We start from the raw sequence: 19378 nt of genomic DNA, 5'->3' as shown, positions 1-19378 counted from the left end.
GTGTGATTCAGGCTTGTATATACTTCAAAGTCCCACGTTACCAAATCTTCATTTTTTTTCCTGGTTGTTTTTGGAATTTTGGATGAACAATAAACTGCATCTGGGATTTTATTCATTTAGGACTCTTTGTCTGTGCCCATCATAGCAAGGAATGAATAAGATTTTTTTTTTTTTTTTTTTACATTCTATCAATCAATTTTAAACTATCGGCTGATTAATAATTCTTCTGCCTTTTCCACCACCGTAGTTATCGGTATTGGCAAAATCCACTATCGGTCGACCTCTAGTCCTGATAATGCCAAATGCAATTTCTGATTTCACAAGTAAATTTATACTATGGCAAACATTACTGTACTGGATAAACATACACTACACTACCTTTAAAATGTATTTTTGAAAAGAATAGTTTGGAAACATGTTATGAGTGACAATACTATCTTAAAACTTACAATATGAATTTAAAATGCTTAAAATGTATGTATTCGGTGACAGTGTGCAAACATATGTATCTAAAATAATTATGTATTTTTTGTCCCGCTCCATTCCTGATGGATTATTTTACTCTAATGAACAGTACTTTTTAAATTTTACAAGTAATGCTAAGGAACTGTTTTGCATTTGTCCTGAAAGTAGTAATAAAAATAATTAATTTAAACTTTTCATGATTCAGGCTTTGTTCAAAGTTTTGTGAGAGTTTAGAATCGTGAATTTAGTACTGTAAATCTAACCAAATCCTAACACCCTTTATCATTTATAGTGTTTTAAAAATCACATTTTAATAAAATACATGAAATTGAATTTTTTAAATCAGTTTAATCGATTAGTCGAAGAAATAATCGAAGATTAATCGATTAGTCGAAGAAATAATCGAAGATTAATCGATTATCAAAATAATTGTTAGTTGCAGCCCTAGTTTAACTGTCTTCATGGTGCATCTTTTTCATCTCATATTCGTTATCATTTGACAAAATCAAAAACCCTTCGTTGACAAACGTTTTTGTCAGTGATTTAGTTTAACACCGTGAAAGTGGCATCAGCAATCAAATGCTGCTAGAGCTTTTCTCAAAACTATCGCCACTTTTCTGAGTCATTTTTTACTTTTACTTTACTTTGACTTTTCTGAGTCATTTTCAAAGTGTCACAATACTTTTTGTGAAACGTAACAGATTTCTTTTTGTGAAATGACTTGATTGAAAAGTGTGTTTGTGCTGCATTTATGTAACATAAGTGCCACTTGCTTTGGTATTTTGTTAGATAAGATAATGCAAAGATTAACTGTTCAAATACTTTTTGGGGGCCACTGTGTATCTGCTGTGCCTAATCTCAGTTGCACTCTCTACTGCCCACTTATTGCACGAAATTGCAATGGTGTTCGTGCCAAGCCTGTGCTCCGCTGGTTCACGGCCGGGGCAATCTGGAGCCTATCGTAAACCAGCTGCGCTTTTCCACTGACCTGAGAGCCAATGTAACGGGTTACTGTCTACGTGGTAGTTTCACATGACTACCTCAAACATAAACAAACATGGCACAACACTGTGTGTTTTTATACAGCTTTTACTCTTGTTTTTGAGGACATAGTTATACATACGGATTAATTCAATCCATCTAAAATACTGCTCTGCAGACTCTTCTCAGATGCTTTTTAAATGGTATTGGAGTTCCCATGTATGCTGTACACCACTTTTCCATCACAATCTATTCAATTTCGATTTCACAATTGTAATGAAATTAATATGTAATTTATATTTGTCTGCAAAACTAATTTCAAACATTTAAGCATGAGCAGGGGTTTTTCTACATTTACATTTTGTGGTGGCTGCACAAGTAAAATCTCAGGCTGCCAGAGCAAATTGAGTGATACTCATGTTGCGTACTGTTTTATAAGTGCTGCTAAATAAGCTTCTCATTTGAAACGCTTCTCTGCGGCGCGATAAAAAGCCTGATTCCACGTGTATTGCAAGCCTCTCGAGTCATTACGAGTCAATCATGCTTACCTCAATATCACAACGGAGACCACATAATTTGTGATCCATTTTAATTCTAGAGCATTTTCTACTTTAAAACACTGTGGAGTAGAGGTAGACAGATATATCAGTTTTATGATTATTCTGTGCCGAAAGTCGCTTTTTGGAACTATTGGTTATCGGCAAAAATCTATGCCGATTGTTGCCAACAGTTATTTATTTTTATTATTATTATTATTATTATTATTCCTCTTTGTTCCTCTGGCTGGCAATGGAGGATTGGCTTGATTCTACAGTAAAACAGCGGTCTCTAGAGGTGAAATAAAAACAATCACTGACACCTCGTGAGGATTTGCTGTATCTAAATCTGTCCTTATTGACAATATCCATATTTTTATCCTCACTTCAATGCGTATTTAAGTGTTCTAAATCGAAGTGAGGGCATGCAAAGAAAACTATATAGAAACGCGCACCATCAGCACGTACACTGTGTCTCCAAGTTCATATCTTTTAAATAACAATAAACCTTATTCCTCATTTAACCTCATCTGGTGAAATATATATAGGCCTATACAAAACCCTTCATCTGGTGAATATATAGGCTATTCAAACATCTCAAACTGTTAGAAATAAAGTATTCCTATGTGCCTATAGAAATACGGTGTTAATTAAATTACATTAGTTTAGGTTGATTTCCCACAGAACCTTTTTCTCCCAATTTGGAATGCACAATTCCCATTACTTACTAGGTTCTCGTGGTGGCGCGGTTACTCGCCTCAATCCGGGTGGTTGAGGACAAGTCTCAGTTGCCTCCGCATCCGAGACCGTCAGTCCGTGCATTTTATCACGTGGCTCGTTGTGCATGACACCGCAGAGACTCCCAGCATGTGGAGGCTCATGCTACTCTCCACGATCCACGCACAACTTACCACGGCCCCATTGAGAGCGAGAACCACTAATCGTGACCATGAGGAGGTTACCCCATGTGACTCTACCCTCCCTAGCAACCGGGCCAATTTGGTTGCTTAGGAGACATGGCTGGAGTCACTCAGCACACCCTGGATTCCAACCCTTTCCCACAGAACCTTAAAAAAAGTGTCAAATTCAAAAGATTCCAGATGCTTAGCTCAAAAATAACCTGTATATAAGTAGTTATGCTAAATATTAATTAACGGAAAAATTCAACTGCACAGCTCAATGCAAGCTTATTGCATAAATATTGCATTTTGAGTCATGCAGATATAGGCTTTTTTTATATATTTATTACAACTCTAAATTTAAGGTGTGCATTGACTCAAGTGCCTCTTCTGAGAAATATTCATTAATTGCAATTATATAATGCAACTTAGCATCAATGCCACCATCAAGAACCATTTTAGACCCATGTTTAACCCTGATGAGCCTTTAGATCAAAAGGTTTTTAAAACAATGAGAAACGTAAATTCAGTAAAGTGTGTCCAAACTGGTAGGGTTTGTTGAAACAGTGCATTTCGGCAACATTGTTTTTTTTGTTTTGTTTTTTTACACCAAATTTACCCAAACGGAAATGGTGCCTTGTTCGTTGACAAGTCTGTTGGTAACTGACAAAAGGGAGAGCTATCACTTTCTTTCCAAGCAGCCATGATTATTAAAGGATTCTGATAACCTCAAAGTAAATATCTTCTGATTTATCAGTCTATCACCATATATTTTCTTCTCAGGTGACAGTATTTTATTTGTCAAGGTACTCGGGTCATAGCTCCTCTCATTTTTCAGGATAAACAGCACCTAGAGTGTGAAGATCAGGACCAAAGACTTCAGCCCCGTTTAACCCCAGCGGAAGTGTTTGACTTACTGCAGGACATTATCAAATTCTGTGCTTTGAAATCTCCATCTGGAGTTGCAGCTGAGACCGTGGGACAAATTGTTCCTGTCTCAACTTTTTAATCCACCCCCCCGCCCCACCCCCCTCACTCTGTTTTTTTCATCCGCTCTGTTGGCGAGGGCCTTTTGAGAGACTGATCAGCACTCTGACTGATGCACACCAGGCAGAAGTTAATGCGGCTGCCGGAGACATTATGATTCCTGCGAGAATTCCCGCCGCCCCTGCAGCCGTGTGTCTGATCCAACTGTGGCCCAACTCACGGCGTGTGAGGGGGTGGGAGATGACATCGGGAAGGGTGGGGGTGGAAAAGACCAAAAGGTCTCGTCTTACTGTGAAACTTTCTCTCTCGTGCTAATGCCCGCCCACGCATGCCGCCGACATGTCTGGTCCACTTCCATCGCCAAGACGTGACGTGCGGGGGTCTTTTAGGGTCCAACTGGGGGGTTATGTGGGGTTATTCACTTCACTTTGCATCTTGAACGGTCTAATTGAATAGATGCGATCTTAATTAAGTATCAGCGTGATGAGTGGTGCCTGATTGTTCCGTCCGCAACTCACTTGATATTTCAGTTCAGAGGAAGCAAATGGAATAATGGCCGACTTGAGGCCTTCGGAACGGAACCCGGGACAGTCCGCCAACTGACATTAAAACACATTATTGGCCTGGGGATTTGTGTGTGTGAACGGACGTGCGCTTGGTGCGCATTTGCACACGTTGGTGTGTGCGTTTTAAAGGTCGCTGGAGGTGCATTAATAGATTTGAAACGGATGTTCTGAAGTGTGGAGATGCGTGCCAAAAGCCTGTCAGTGCATACATTTTTCGGTTTTATTCATAGATCAAGGATCGTACTTCATTTGCAACTTTCAAGGCGCTCAAGCGCTTATTCTAGCGGTTTTGCTTTGCCACATCTTCAGCCCACGTCGGTTTTGTGGTCATGTTGGCATTGAGCCACATCATGTTGGGCGTCCTGAAGAGCTTGTTTTGAATGGAATAGTTCACCCAAAAATGACAATACATGGAATGTCCTCACAATGGAAGTGAATGGGGCCAATCCATAAACGTTAAAATACTCACCGTTTCAAAAGTATAGCCACAAAACATAAACATTATACATGTTAGCATGATTTTAGTGTGATATAATCATTTTCTAACCTTAACCGTGTAGTTATATTCAATACTGTGATTACAGGGTTTCGTTGACATGACAAAAAAGTAGAAAAATTGGATATAACTTTACACAGGTAAGGTTATTAAGTGATTTCACCACACTAAAATCATGCTAACATGTATAATGTTTGCGTCTTGTGGCTATACTTTTGAAACAATGTGTATTTTAGTGTTTATCGACTGGCCCCATTCACTTCCATTGTAAGTGCCTCACTGTAACCCAGATGTTTTATTTTTTATTTTTATTTTTTTTATACAAATGAAGGCCGAGTCTAAATTATTTTTGTTAATTGAGCTTAACTTGTATTGTACCTGAAACATCAATTTTAAGTCATTATTTACTGATAATCTTCCTCTCCAATGAGCTGTTGACCACTGCGACCGGATCATCATTAAAGGAATAGTTCACCCAAAAATAACATTTCTCTCATTATTTATTCACCCTCATGCCATCCCAGATGTGTATGACTTTCTTTCTTCTGCAGAACACAAATGAAGATTTTAGAAGAATATTTCAGCTCTGTAGGTTCATACAAGGCAAGTGGATGGTGATCAGATCTTTGTAGCTCCAAAAATCACATAAAGGAAACTTAGAATAATCCATATGACGCCAGTGTTTAAATCCATATCTTCAGAAGTGATATGATTGGTGTTGGTGAAATACAGATCAAAATGTAAGTCCTTTTTTACTCTAAATCTCACTTTAACTTTCACATTTGAAAGTCACATGTGGTGCCTGTTTAGTTTCAATTTCACATCTGAAAGTGAAAGTTAAAGTGACATTATATCACTTCTGAAGACATGGATTAAAACAATGGAGTCATATTGGTTATGTGTCCTTTATGTGATTTTTGGAGCTACAAAGTTCTGGTCACCATTCACTTGCAGTGTGTGGACCTACAGAGCTGAAATATTCTTCTAAAAATCTTTGTTTGTGTTCTGCATAAGAAAGAAAGTCATACACATCTGGGATGGCATGAGGGTGAGTAAATGATGAGATAATTTTAATTTTTGGGTGAACTATCCCTTTAAGGATTTAGTTGGTTGAACTTGAGAACCAAATCATTCTGATTCATTAACAAATCATACACTTATTTTTACTTAGACTTCTGATTCATTTGAATCTTTTTCTCACACAATTGATACTACTTGGCTCTGCAAAATGTGAAATGCAGCACACAAGCCGTGTAAACTTTGTGTAATTTTAGAGCTTAAAAGCCCCAGACCTCATTCAGTTTCATTATATGGAAAAAAGTGGCCAGGATGTTCTTCAAAAATTAACTTTGGTGTTCAATAGAAGACCTAAAGTCATATTGGTTCGGAGCGACATGAGAGTAAGTGAATAATGTCAGAATTTTCATTTTTGGATGAACTATTCCTGTTAAAGTCCACAGGAGGTGCTTGAATGGATTTGAAACGGATGTTCAGATGTGCTCCAAGAGTCTGTCAGTGCATTAATTTCTCGGTCTGATTCGTAGATCATAGATCATATTATTTGTAACCTTAAAGGCCCAAATGCACATTCTCGTGATTTTGGTTTGCAACATCTTTAGCCCACATCAGTTTGTGGTCATGCTGGCACTGAGCCACGCTCTAGACGTCCTGAGGAGCTTGTTTTTTAGCTGAATCTGTACTGTGAGCTCTTCTGTTCTGACTGGTCGACCATCATCTAGACAAATCATCTGTCAAAGGCCGATTTCTCTTCCCCCACATTCTCGTCTTTTATTACTGAACTCCTGCAGTTGAGAAACAAGTTTGTTCAGATCCTTTACGGTCTGGTTAGCTGTGAAATTGCATTCCAGTGCATGTACCAATTAGGGCTGGATGTCGATATACCACAAAAATTCTCAATATATTTCAGCTTTTTGATGATATTCACTCTTTATTTTTTTGTATTTAAAATGACGTAGTGTTTTTGTTTAGGGATGAAATGATTAGTCGACGTTATCAACAACGTCGACAATAAAAAATTGTCTGTTGTCGAATAGTTGTTCAATCTCAATTAACGTAACATGAGATCACGTTAAAGTCTAATGATGACGTGTGAGAGCAGCATTGTAGCTCACACCTGATTGAGGAGAGGAAGAATTACACAGCTCACAGACACACTCTAAATTTTCCAAACAGCTTCAGGTGATGTAGATCACAAAGTATGAGGAAATTATACAAAAATACAGAAGCACTCTCGTTGTGAATAAGTAGAGCTGGAGCTGCCACTCTGCTTAAGCAAAAGCTGCGTGTCGAGCGTCTTTAAAGGAAACACACCGGCATTACATCTTTAATGCAGTTATATTTAATGTGTTATAGCTTTATTACAATTCAAATAATAAGGAAGCAGATCATGTAAATAACTACAAACTCCGAAACTGGCATTTCTCTGTGCGGTCAGCACCTCTTCTATGAGTTGCGTGATGTGTCCCGATCTAAAGGGGAGAGATTGAAACTGCACCCGGCTGATGCACACTCTGTCACGGGGACGCTCGTCCCTCGAGCATGCTCGCTTAATGCAGCTAGATTATAACGTGATGACTCACAACTTATTGAATCATAATATATGCGTCACCGTGCATTTCTTATCTTGAAGAAAATTGGCAATACGCAGCTTTATTAATAAGAGAGAGTTTTTAGAGTTAAAGATGGATTGAAGTGAACAGAAAGGTGAGAGAGGGTTGTCTTCGCCCCATTATACACGACAACAAAATACATTTTTGATTTGTTGTTGTTTTGGCTTGTTTTCCAATATAAATATCTAAAACGCCTTTAAAACAACGTACATTTACTTTAGCAGCTATACTGCAGAAGAAAAAATGGTTATCTGAGAATTTTGAATATAATATTAAAAATACAAATATCTAAAAATATGTAAAAATCCTTTAAAAAAGATGCATTCAACTGAAAAGCAGCATATAAGATATTTAGACTTGCTTTTAGAGAATATATCTTGAATATAAGTATATTTTGTCTTTACTGCACTCACTGAAGTATAACCAAGTTAAAAAAAATACACTTGTATACAAAATACACTTATATTTAAGATATATTCTCTTTAAGCAAGTCTAAATATCTCATATGCTGCTTCTCAAGTAAATGTATCTTGTTTTAAGGATTTTTAGACAATTTTAAATGGAAAACGAGACAAAAACACTTGATAACGAGGATTTTTTTGCAGTGAATTTCTTTACTGAATTAAACTTAAAAGTATTTTTCTCCTTTCAGTGAATGTCATTTAGAGGTATTTTTAAAAGATGATTTTGTCCTCTTTATTGTTAGTAAACATGTTTAATACAACCTTTTAAGTCGGGGCACAAGCTGAATAATCGGTTAAGAGCTAATGATTAATCGTTGCAGTAATCGCTGAATAGTCGAATAATCGTTCTAATAATCGTTAGATTAGCCGATTATCAAAACAATACTTAGTTGCAGCCCTATTTTTGTTGTTGTTGTTCAGTCAGATGGACCATCATATTTTAACCAAAGATAAACTTAATGAGTTTTTAATCAGGTTTGATTTTCTTACCCCATTGGCAGATTGTTTTTTAGTTTTTCTTAGAACTGTTTTTAGCATTAATCTAATAGGATTTACTGCCGTTTATGCTTTTGGCCAATGGAGTAAGAAAAATAAAATTAATTTCAAATATATTGTCACACAAAAACCTCCCTGCAACGTTCTGGTAATGTTAGTTTACGGTTATAAAAGTGAAACTTAAAAATAACCAAGAATGTTCTGTAAAAGTTCTTGGTTATATTAGTTATGCTAGCTATGTTAGTTTATGGTTATAAAAAAAAAAAAAAAAACATTAGAGAATGTTATGTATAAGTTCTTATGGCGTTGTCTGACAAAAACCTCTTTTCAGTGTTCTGGGAAGGTTAGTGTAGGGTTATAAATAATAAACCTAAAAATAACCAAGAATGTTCTGTTCAAGTTTTAAGTAGGCTGTCCCACAAATACCTTCCTGCAACGTCCTGGGAACGTTAGTATATGGTTATAAAAAATAAAACCTAAGGAGAACGTTCCTAGGAATTTGTTGCTAAAACAACCAAACGAGAACCAAATGGTAACATTAGGTGAATGTTCTGTTTGCTGGCCATATGTCCTGAAAACAAGTCTTATTATCTTCTAAGTGATTATCTTATTTTGTGGATGTGTAGATATTGTTACTTGAATAAAAGTCTTTTGTCATGCTCTATAGGAAACTTGTTGGCCAAATAATTAAATGATTAAAACAAATGAAATATTCACAGTCTTACACAATTTGACATCAGCAGCAAAATTGGATTTGAGCATACCTAGAACAGATCCAGTATTATTTTCAGCATAAATCCAATGAAAATTACTGAAGTTTATGCTTAAACTAAAAAAAATTGTCAAGGGGGTTAGAAAAAAAAATTAAATCCAAGATGTTTTCTCTGGAAAAAGTCTTAACTTCTCCATGAAATGTAATATATTGTTTTAAGGTTGTGTAGATGGTTACTGGAAAACAAGTGTAATCAAATCAACAGCACTTAAAAATGATAGCACTGCGATATTCGCTCAACTTTGCTACATTTTACATTACCAGCAATATTGCAAATATATTGTGAATTTTTGATAGTACCTAGTAAGAATGCCTGCTTATCCTAATAGGTTGCGTCCTGGTTTGGCCTGCAGTTTAATGACTCAGAACAACCGGTGTGCGCCCCCCCATCCTTTTTTAAGCTCTTTTTCAGCTTGTTTTTAGATCTTCCCTGGGGTTGCGTGAGGCATTCAGGAACGCAGGACTCCTCCGTCTTGATGTGGATTTAACTAGGCTACAGGGAGGAAGTGTTTCACTTAGCTCGACAGTCCAAGAGATAGCGGGACGTTAAGGAGCCGTAAATCAGTGCAGGTTGCTCACCTGCCCCACCGCGGGCTCACGGGACACGCGACGGCTTAAAGCTGCTCTTCCTCTCGACCCCGCTCAGAGATTTTCTGCCCGTTCTTGAGTTTTCTCTTGAGTGATGGGCTGCGGTAAATAACAGCCAATGCCACGAGCTTTCATCCCTGCTGTCCCGGCTACTCAGACAGGATGTGAGGTTCTGGTGACTGATTTTTAACGGCACATGAGTAAATCACACAGAGGAAGTTTGTGCACAAAAAGAAAAAACTGCATCTTTGAAACATGCAGACTGTCATGCTGCTATAAAAATATGGTCTCTGGAAAATGCTGTACGTTTACTGTAGAACGTCTTTCTAGAACAGTTTAGCGATTAGAAAGTGATATGATTCTAAATTGATAATTTTAACAGTTTGGATGATTTTAAGTGTTACGGTTAGACTGGAAACATTTACCTTTTTACACCGTAATAAAAATAAATAAGTTTGTCATCATCATTCACTCACCCTCATGTTTTTCCAAACCTGTTTGACTTTCTTTCTTTCATGGAACACTTAATTAGATTTCAGTAAAAGCATCAAAATAAATGTCAGTATATCTTTAAATAAATAAATCATGAAATGTGTCAGTAAATTACTAAATAAATGTCAATAAATAAATAAATAAAAATAAATAAACATATGTCAATAAATCCAGTGAGTCCAAAGATCTTGCGTGTTATTTACATTTTCTTTTTCATTTATTCATTGACACATTTTATGATTTTTTTTTAATATTATATATTGACAAATGTATTGATGTATTGAAAGATTCATTTATTTCTATAGTATGGCACACTGAATTCTCCGTAAACTATATTTTTAAAGGGTTAATTATGTCTCAAAAACATGTCCAGGTCATATTTCACCTCAAAAAAAAAAAAAAAAAAAAAAAAAAGAACCAAAATAAATAAATGAAGCTTATTTTAATTTCCTTTTTTTTTTTTTACCATTTTCATGACGTTTAAGCACAATGTCCAGATGTAGGATTTTGTATTTATATACACACTCACTCACACACACACACACACACACACACACACACACACACACACACACAAATCATTTAAATTTTATATCAAATTACCTTCAAATTGAATTTGAAATTGAAATTAAGTTATCTTTAAAGGTGTACAGTACTCAGTAAGTTTTTGTTCATGTTGTCTTAGACTTACAGTGACACCTAGTGGTGTGGATGCAGCATTATTTAAACGCAGTAGTTTTCAGTTACTGATGTCATTATAGAAATTCACTATTCACAGTTAGTGGTTGCATTATTAATTTTTCTTCTTGAGTGAAAGTGTCCAATAAGTGCCGGTTACTGAGACTAAGCGAGTAGTATTCGTCTGGTCATGTGATTCTAACATGGCAGCCTCCATGAGGTGACCCTCTCCATGTCAAATAAAACAGTTTTTATGAAGTTGCTGATATGACTGGAGTCTTCATCTCATGTGAGCAGTCATGATTTCATACATATGCTTCAAAATAACCATTAATTGCTTTAGAAGTAAAAAAATTACTGAGTGAACCTTTAATCATATATTTCTTTATTAATTTAATTTAGTGAAACATTACACAATTCAATTGATTCAAAGTTTTTTATGAAATTGAAATGCGTAATTTTTTTTAAATAGGCTAAAATATTTTTAGTACTGTAGAATCAGCATAAATTAAAGGCATTTAAATGAATACTACCATGAGGTGTAATATTTATATATTAATGTATGCAAAAAATATAATTCTTTCTTTTGATTTTATGGTGAGATATAACTTGAACATGTTTTTGAAAGGTTTTGTGAGAAATGTTTTTTTGTATTTGAATGCATTGTCTTTAACCGTCAGTGTTTATTCTTCTACAGGCCGATGGCCAAAATTCAAAGGAAAAGAAGAAGAAACAGATCAAATCTGCAGTACAGGATGGCGGTAAAGAGAGTGTGGTGTCAGACAGAGACAGCGGCCTCATGATTTCCTCTCAGGTGGACGAGTATGAGCATGATACATCAGATGAGGAGGTAAGAACCAATCACCTGTTGACAAATTTCACTGGACTAGTCACTCTTGAACTATAAACCATAAACATGCTTTTTGGAACATTATCAAATAACTCTGGGATAAACTGGATCATCAGGTTTTGAACAAACTTCTGAAGCAAAAGGGGAACATACCAAACACTAAGAAATCCATGTCAGTAGTTATACTGATATAATGGCTTATGAAGCATTTGTATTAAATTGTAAAACATTGCAAAATTGAAGCATTTTCACTAGTATTCACTAGACATTTGGGACTTCACTGTATAATAATTTCTCGTTTTTAGATTAATCTTTTACAATAGAATTGTTTAGTGCCATTCTTTCCATTAAATCCCATTGCACTGTACACTTGAGTGAGTCTTAAAGATGAAATATGTAAAACTGTTAACACTGTCACTGTCTCTTGCTTTTAAAATATTGCTCTGTTTGTTTGAGCATTGCAACCAGCCAATGACTCAACCAATGGCGTGAGTTTAGGTGGGACTCTCTGTTTGTTTCCATGATGTTCCCCTGTCTGTCACTGGGCAAACAATGTTTATTTTTGCAGTTCTGTTTGATGGTGCAGAAATTACACACTTCAGCTTTAATATCACCATTGTGTGTTTGTACACCTGTGTCTGTTACGACGTGATCTTTGCATGCTGTCCTCCTATCATTTGTTTCCAGATGGTCATTTGACTTTTAGCTCTTTTATTTGGATGCATAAGTTCATTATTTGGCTACCTCATGGCATTGTGGGCACTTTAAGTAATCTCTCCCAACATGCTGTAAAACACTGTCTTACCTGGTTTAAAATCTAAATGATAGGAAAATACCCAGGATGCTCTTAGGTTAGGTTGGTCAAGTTTGACTTTCCATGTACCACCGCATTGGCAGTTCATCTTAGGGCAGTTTGCCAAGCAAGAATTTTAGGCAAATATACTAAAGTATTTGCATTTTGATATCAGAATGTAATGCATCCTGCTCAACATCCATTTTTTAATGTTTTTAATGTCAGAACATATTTAATGTTTAATAAACTGTTATGTGGAACGGGATTTTGTAACAGTGAGATTTCACCGTGAGCGGAGCTATCCATTGGAATAGACCACAAATGATCAACAGAATGTTTTGGCACTTGTCATTTGTCATGGTCGCGGCTGGTTAGGACAGAACTCACATTTACATGGAAAAGAGTGCTTGACACTTTGTTAGTAGGGCTGGGTATCCATACAGATTAGGGTCGACTAACAGTGGATTTTGCCGATACCGATAACTACGGTGGTGGGAAAGGCCGAAAACGGATTAAACGGCTGATAGTTTTTAAAATTGATTTGTAGAATGTCCAAAAAATGTCTTTTCTTACTATGACAAGCACAGACAAAAATCCTAAATAAATAAAATCCCAGATGTATTTTATTGTTCAACCAAAATCCCCAAAATAGCCAGAAAATTTGGTGAATAACACTGGACTTTTAAGGATAAACAAGCTCGAAACACGATGGGGACTCTTATTTTGAAATGACGAAATGATGAAAATCTATCGGCAACTATCACCATAGATTTTTGCCGATAGCTATAGTTCCAAAAAGCAACTATCGGCACCGATTAATCGGTAAAACCAATATATCGTCTACCTCTAATACAGATTTTATTTGAATCCAATCCACAAGCTGTCTTCGATTCTATTTAGATTTGATTCGGTTCCAATAAAATTGGGTATATTTCAGTTATAATGTCGATTTTGTTTACATATAAAAGCAACTTGACTATTCTTAATACTCATTTTGACACCACAACAAAATACTAATTTGAGTGAACATTGTTTCAAGGTATCAGGTAATTTAGTCAAGACAAGTAAAGAGTAATAAAGAACAAATACACAAATCACAAGCAATAGAACAACAATACAAATGAAGAAAACATTCAAGTACGCGCATTTAAGTAAACATACAGAATTGGAAAACATTTATTTTAATGCAACAAAACTACTTAAATCACTGGTCTTCACGGTGTAAATATAATACATTATTAAAGTTATCCAGCCAAGAGCAGTAAATGGTTTTCTGGTTTAATTAATATTAACATCATACTAGACAGCAGCAAATATATTAGGCTGCATTTAAACATCTGTGACTTTTTACACTAATACCTCCGGAAATGCAGTTTAATGGAATTTTAAAGAGTATTTTACTGTTTAGGCTTATAGCCGCATTACCGCAACTCTGCGAGTGCTCTCAGATCACACGCGCAAATAAAACACACACACATAAGACTCCTGTCAGACTGTCAAGCAGCGCACAGGAGCCAAAATGAGGGAAAAAAGTGATATTTAAGAATCTCACTATTTGTGTAGTTACTCTATCTACTCTATTTTACTTGTTGCCTATTAACAAGATCAACTAGTGGTTGACTTGTGATAGAGGTATTGAGCACTCCTGGCATAGAGTAAAAGATCGATCTTGTGATTTTAAGAATCAATATCAGGATCGTTCAAATGAAGATTGTGATTAAATAAGAAAATCTTTATTTACCTAGTCCTATTCGATAGGACAGGTCTACACTTAGACCTAGTTTAAACCAATTGTAAATGTCAGTCTAAAGCAGAAGGCAGAAAAATGGAAGTCTTTATAGAGTGACATGGCTCTGAATAACTTCTGAATGAAAAGTAGACTAAAGACGAGTTAGAAATGTTCAGTCAGAAAATTCAGAATCTAAATATAGCGGTGGCTTTTTCAGCTATGTTTGCTCAGGCACGATTACTTCATTGTTCCTAAGATGGTAATATGGTTAGTTGTGTTATGTTTCATGTAAATGAAAAAGATTTTTGTCCTTTTCTTCGAGCTGTCTGAACCGCAGTATTTGATACAGTTCCCTTACGGCCGTCAGACATTACCGCATTTCTGTAATGTCTGTATTGCCTTTTTCTTTTGTGAGGGGGGTCTTTAGGAGACTGTTATGCTCCCTTCTCAGTAAGGACTTCTGTAACGTCTCATATTTACATGTAGGACCATTAAAGAATTCCTCTCTCAGCTCTTTAATTTACATGCTCCATTGAAAATCATTGAACTCTGGCACAATGCGGTCTGGATAATTTGCCAGGCCGTACAAGCTAAACACAGCAGCCATCCAAAACTCGTCTTGGCAATGTGCTACCAACCAGGAATGTTTTAAAGAAGTGTTATTGTTCTTGGGTAGATACCAGATCTTGGAGTGACTTTTTAATGCTCCTTCAAAGTCTTTCAGAATGCTTCAGAAACGAGGAGTACTGTCACTATTTACTTTGTTAAAGTACTTCTTTGGAGATTAACTCTTTAATGACATCATGAAATCAAAATTGAGCTTATTTACTTTATTAATAAATGTCCCTTATCGTATTGTGGACCATTCATCAGCGCATGTTGTTCAAAAGAAAACGTTTTTCACAGTCCAAATTTCTAAGATGATTTTCTGATGATTTTTTTCCTCACATGGTTGGGGAAAATGAATAAAAAATTAAGAGGCCACTGCAAAATTATCAGTTTCTCTGGATTTACTGTTTATAGGTGTGTGTTTGAGTAAAACGGTTTTTTTTTTTTTAAAGTTTAAAGTACTTTTTTTTTTTTTTTTTTTTTTTTTTTAGTTTTATTCTATAAAGTACTGACAACATTTCTCCCAAATTCCAAATAAAAATATTGTCATTTAGAGCATTTATTTGCAGAAAATGACAGCTGGTCAAAATAACAAAAATGATGCAGTGTTTTCAGTCCTCGAATAATGCAAAGAAAACATGATCATATTCATTTTTAAACTACACAATACTAATGTTTTAACTTAGGAAGAGTTCAGAAATCAATATTTGGTGGAATAACACTGATTTTCAATCACAGTTTTCATGCGTCTTGGCATGCTCTCTACCAGTCTCTCACATTGCTGTTGGGTGACTTTATGCCACTCCTGGCGCAAACATTCAATCCGCTCAGCTTTGTTTGATGGCTTGTGGCCATCCATCTTCCTCTTGATCACATTCCAGAGGTTTTCAATGGGGTTCAGGTCTGGAGATTGGGCTGGCCATGACAGGGTCTTGATCCGGTGGTCCTCCATCCACAGCTTGATTGACCTGGCTGTGTGGCATGGAGCATTGTCCTGCTGGAGAAACCAATCCTCAGAGTTGGGGAACATTGTCAGAGCAGAAGGAGCACGTCTTCTTCCAGGGTAACATTGTACGTGGCTTGATTCATGTGATCCTTCACAAAGACAAATCTGCCCGATTCCAGCCTTGCTGAAGCACCCCAGATCATCACTGATCCTTGTGTCATTGTAAAAATTCACTATTCACAGTAAGTCAAGATTAATTTTTTTTGGCATCCACTTACAAGGGATTGTTGAGATAAAGCTAGGAATATTCTGGCTGGTCATGTTATCTATGGCCATATACATACACACCAAATGTAGAATTACGCAACTTTTTCTGTAATGGCTTCATCACATTTGAGTGTACATAATTTAATTTTTTTTTTTTACTACTATTACTATTTCGTACTGTTTTAAAATTTAGCAATTAGCGAACACCTTTAAATGCATTGCGAATGCCATGTTGTCTTTAAATTGTAGGATGCCATCAGGTGGCTTCTCCCCTGAAGGAATATTCCGGGTTCAATACAAGTTGAGCTCAACCAACAGCATTCGTATTCTCAAAAAAAAAAAAAAAAGCAAAAATCTGGGTAATAGTGTGGCAATTACAGTAGAAGTGAATGGGGCCAATCCGTAAACATTAAAATACTAATTATTTCAAAAGTATAGCTTCAAGACGTAAACAATATGCGTGTTAACATGATTTTAGTATGTTAAAATTGCTTACTAACTGTAGTGGGGTGAGCAAGAGAGACACAGTGGGTGTGAAATCAAGCCTCGGAGAGGCATTTATTGAAAATATTAATAAACATAAAATGTTCATAAATGGGGAAAATGGTGTCCAGGGGGAATGGTGATCAAAATAAAGGGGAATCTGGCATTCTCGCGGTGAAACGGGGCTCCGTGAAGGTCGGGAGTGTCCAAGGAATGGCACAGGCTTGAGAAGGGTCCGACTGCCGCATGCGCTCCCCTCCTGGGTGTCCTTGGCGGCCTGTCTTCCCAGACACACAGCAGGTGATAGGGAGGCGGGCCGTCCTCCCCGCTTTGCTCCTGGGCCTGTGAGGATGCCAGTGTGTGCACACATGGAGAATAGATGCCAGCTTCCTGAGAAGAGGCACGCTCTTCGTTTTATTGTCATCGGTGATGAGGCTAAACATACAATCAGGTGTGTCTCATTCCCCCGCTGTCCAAACGAGGCTTATTATGCGCCTCTTCTCTCTCCTGCCCGCTCCCATCGTGAGCCTGGCTTAAGGACGGCCCTCAGAGGTGGGGCGACGATGACGAGAGGGAGAGGCGGGTCGTTCCGCCACATTAACTTTTTCTGTGTAAAGTTATATCCAATTTTACAACTTCAGTGGTGTGACATTGTAACGCCTTAACTCATAACTGTAAAAACTGTGATTTTAAATAACTTTACAGCTCAAATAACACATCAATTAATGTAAGTGATTTTATAAAATTATAAGCCTCACATTTCTGCCTTTAAACCCTTCAAAAATGTGTCCCATTCACTTCAATTGTAAGTACCTCACTGTAACCTCTATTTTTGCTTTTTAAAAAAAAAAATTGTTTGTGCTGATCAACATTTTGCCACAAATGCTGTCGATTAAGCTTAACTTTAACTTAACTTTAACCCGCAATATTCCTTTAAGACCATAGTAAACTATGGCTTTCCGTGTGCTGGTACGTCTCCCTCAAAGTTTGCATGACGAAAATTTCACCATTAGCACAGTGCACATGCCCCGTCTTTGCACATCGTCGATGCATGCGCATGGGGTAGGCTGTGCTAAAAGAGTATCACAAAGCAGCCGTACTGTGAATTCGTTGAACGCTTCCCTATGGGCTCGCGGTCAAAAAGATTTTCCTTTAAAAGTCTGAGTGCTTGACCGTGCATGAGATGGAACGGCATATGGAAAAACGAAGTATGCCCTAGTCTTTAGTTTCAAGTTTGAACTTCTTTTGTAATCGTTTTGCATTGATTGATTGCTTTTCTTGTAGTGGTGATGAGAAGGCGTGAATCGCTTCAGCTTGTCAGTCTTGTCTTCTAACCCTCAGGCAGCTCTCTTTGAAGGAGCACTTGGGCCTGAACTCTGCTGTGTTTTGTCTGCTTGTGCTTCATATATCCGTGGTGGTCGCGCTGCCATTTAGGGTAAGTTAAATTAGCCAGCCCCCCCACCACCTTTTGTCTGGGGATGGCAGATTGGGTTTCCTCTCCGTCCCTTTGCAGCTCTTAGCACAAGTTGTCTACAAATAAAACTCCAGACTTCTAAATCCCATGTTTTTCAACCTCACGTCCCCCCTTTGTAATAAAGGGCTATTTCCTGTTAGTGGAGTGAAGAGGGAATATGGGAGAGAGCAGTGCCTGTCCGAGACCGATCCGGCAGGAAGGGTCTTTTCCCCCGCAATGGCTTTTCCATGTGCTCTACCAGATGAATGAAGACACATTGTGGAATAAAGGGGAAAAGGGGCTCTGGCTCCTGGCTGCAACTGCTGCTTCCTGCTGCCAAGCAGCTACTGCTTGCAGAGACCTTTCTGAGTTTGAGTCCCTGCACAGTAGTCTAGGAAGAGATGTGTGTGTTTGTGCAACAGGCCGTAAAGTGGCTTCACAAACCGGATGTATATGTACCTACATTATCACCTTTATTAAAGGAAGTGCTTTTATATCGCACTCACTAGTTGAAAAGTATCATACCAGTAAGCATTTCTTGCTGGATCTCCAATTTATGGTTTAAATGTAACCGTAAATGCAATACTATATATGTAAACGAAGTGTATATGTACAGTTTATACTAGGGATGTGCGGAACGACTTATTTCACTGACGTTTAAACTAAAGTTTTGGAGTCGACTAGTCTAAGTAAGAAACCTTCAGAAAACAGTCCAGAAACATTGTGTTTATGCGACCCATTTGAAATACTTAATCTATTCCAACAGCCAAATCCAACGATGTGCTCACCTTGCATTATGATCATTGTACATTAAATATAGAACATGACACACATTCACTAGATCAACATTAGCGAATACAGGCATATTTATTAAAAACAATTGAATGAATAGTGCAGAACCAATAGCGCAACCCCAATAGCCCGTTCTAAATGGAATTCATCAAGAAAAATTACTTAACATTTTAAAACAGTCAGGACATTGCTGAAAATAATTTACAGGTAAGCCAAATCTACGAGAAACAAAATTGCTCAAAGTTGCGCGTTATTCACGAGGTGCATTAGCTCTAATCTGACAGCTGTTTGGATAAGAACGTTGAACAATAACAGTTACGGTGTAAAAAAAAAGCATCTATAGGATAGAGAAAAAAATAGGCCTGTGAGAAATGAACAATAAACCAAATGTATTGTCTTTAACATGA

At 36.9% G+C, this 19378-nt stretch overlaps 1 protein-coding gene across 1 annotated transcript in view; it reads left to right on the top strand.

The window, feature by feature from the left end:
• Positions 1–19378, top strand: part of LOC127420863 (ribosome biogenesis protein bop1-like) — a 120243-nt gene that overhangs the window by 5609 nt on the left and 95256 nt on the right. The window contains exon 3 of the mRNA XM_051663445.1: positions 11747–11899. Coding sequence (XP_051519405.1) covers positions 11747–11899 — 153 coding nt within the window. The remainder of the gene's footprint in view (positions 1–11746; positions 11900–19378) is intronic.

This window comes from Myxocyprinus asiaticus, chromosome 30 (assembly GCF_019703515.2).
Source record: "Myxocyprinus asiaticus isolate MX2 ecotype Aquarium Trade chromosome 30, UBuf_Myxa_2, whole genome shotgun sequence".
Lineage (NCBI taxonomy): Eukaryota > Metazoa > Chordata > Actinopteri > Cypriniformes > Catostomidae > Myxocyprinus > Myxocyprinus asiaticus.
Note: the sequence above shows the minus strand (reverse complement) of the source record. Positions and strands in the feature narration are given on the sequence as shown.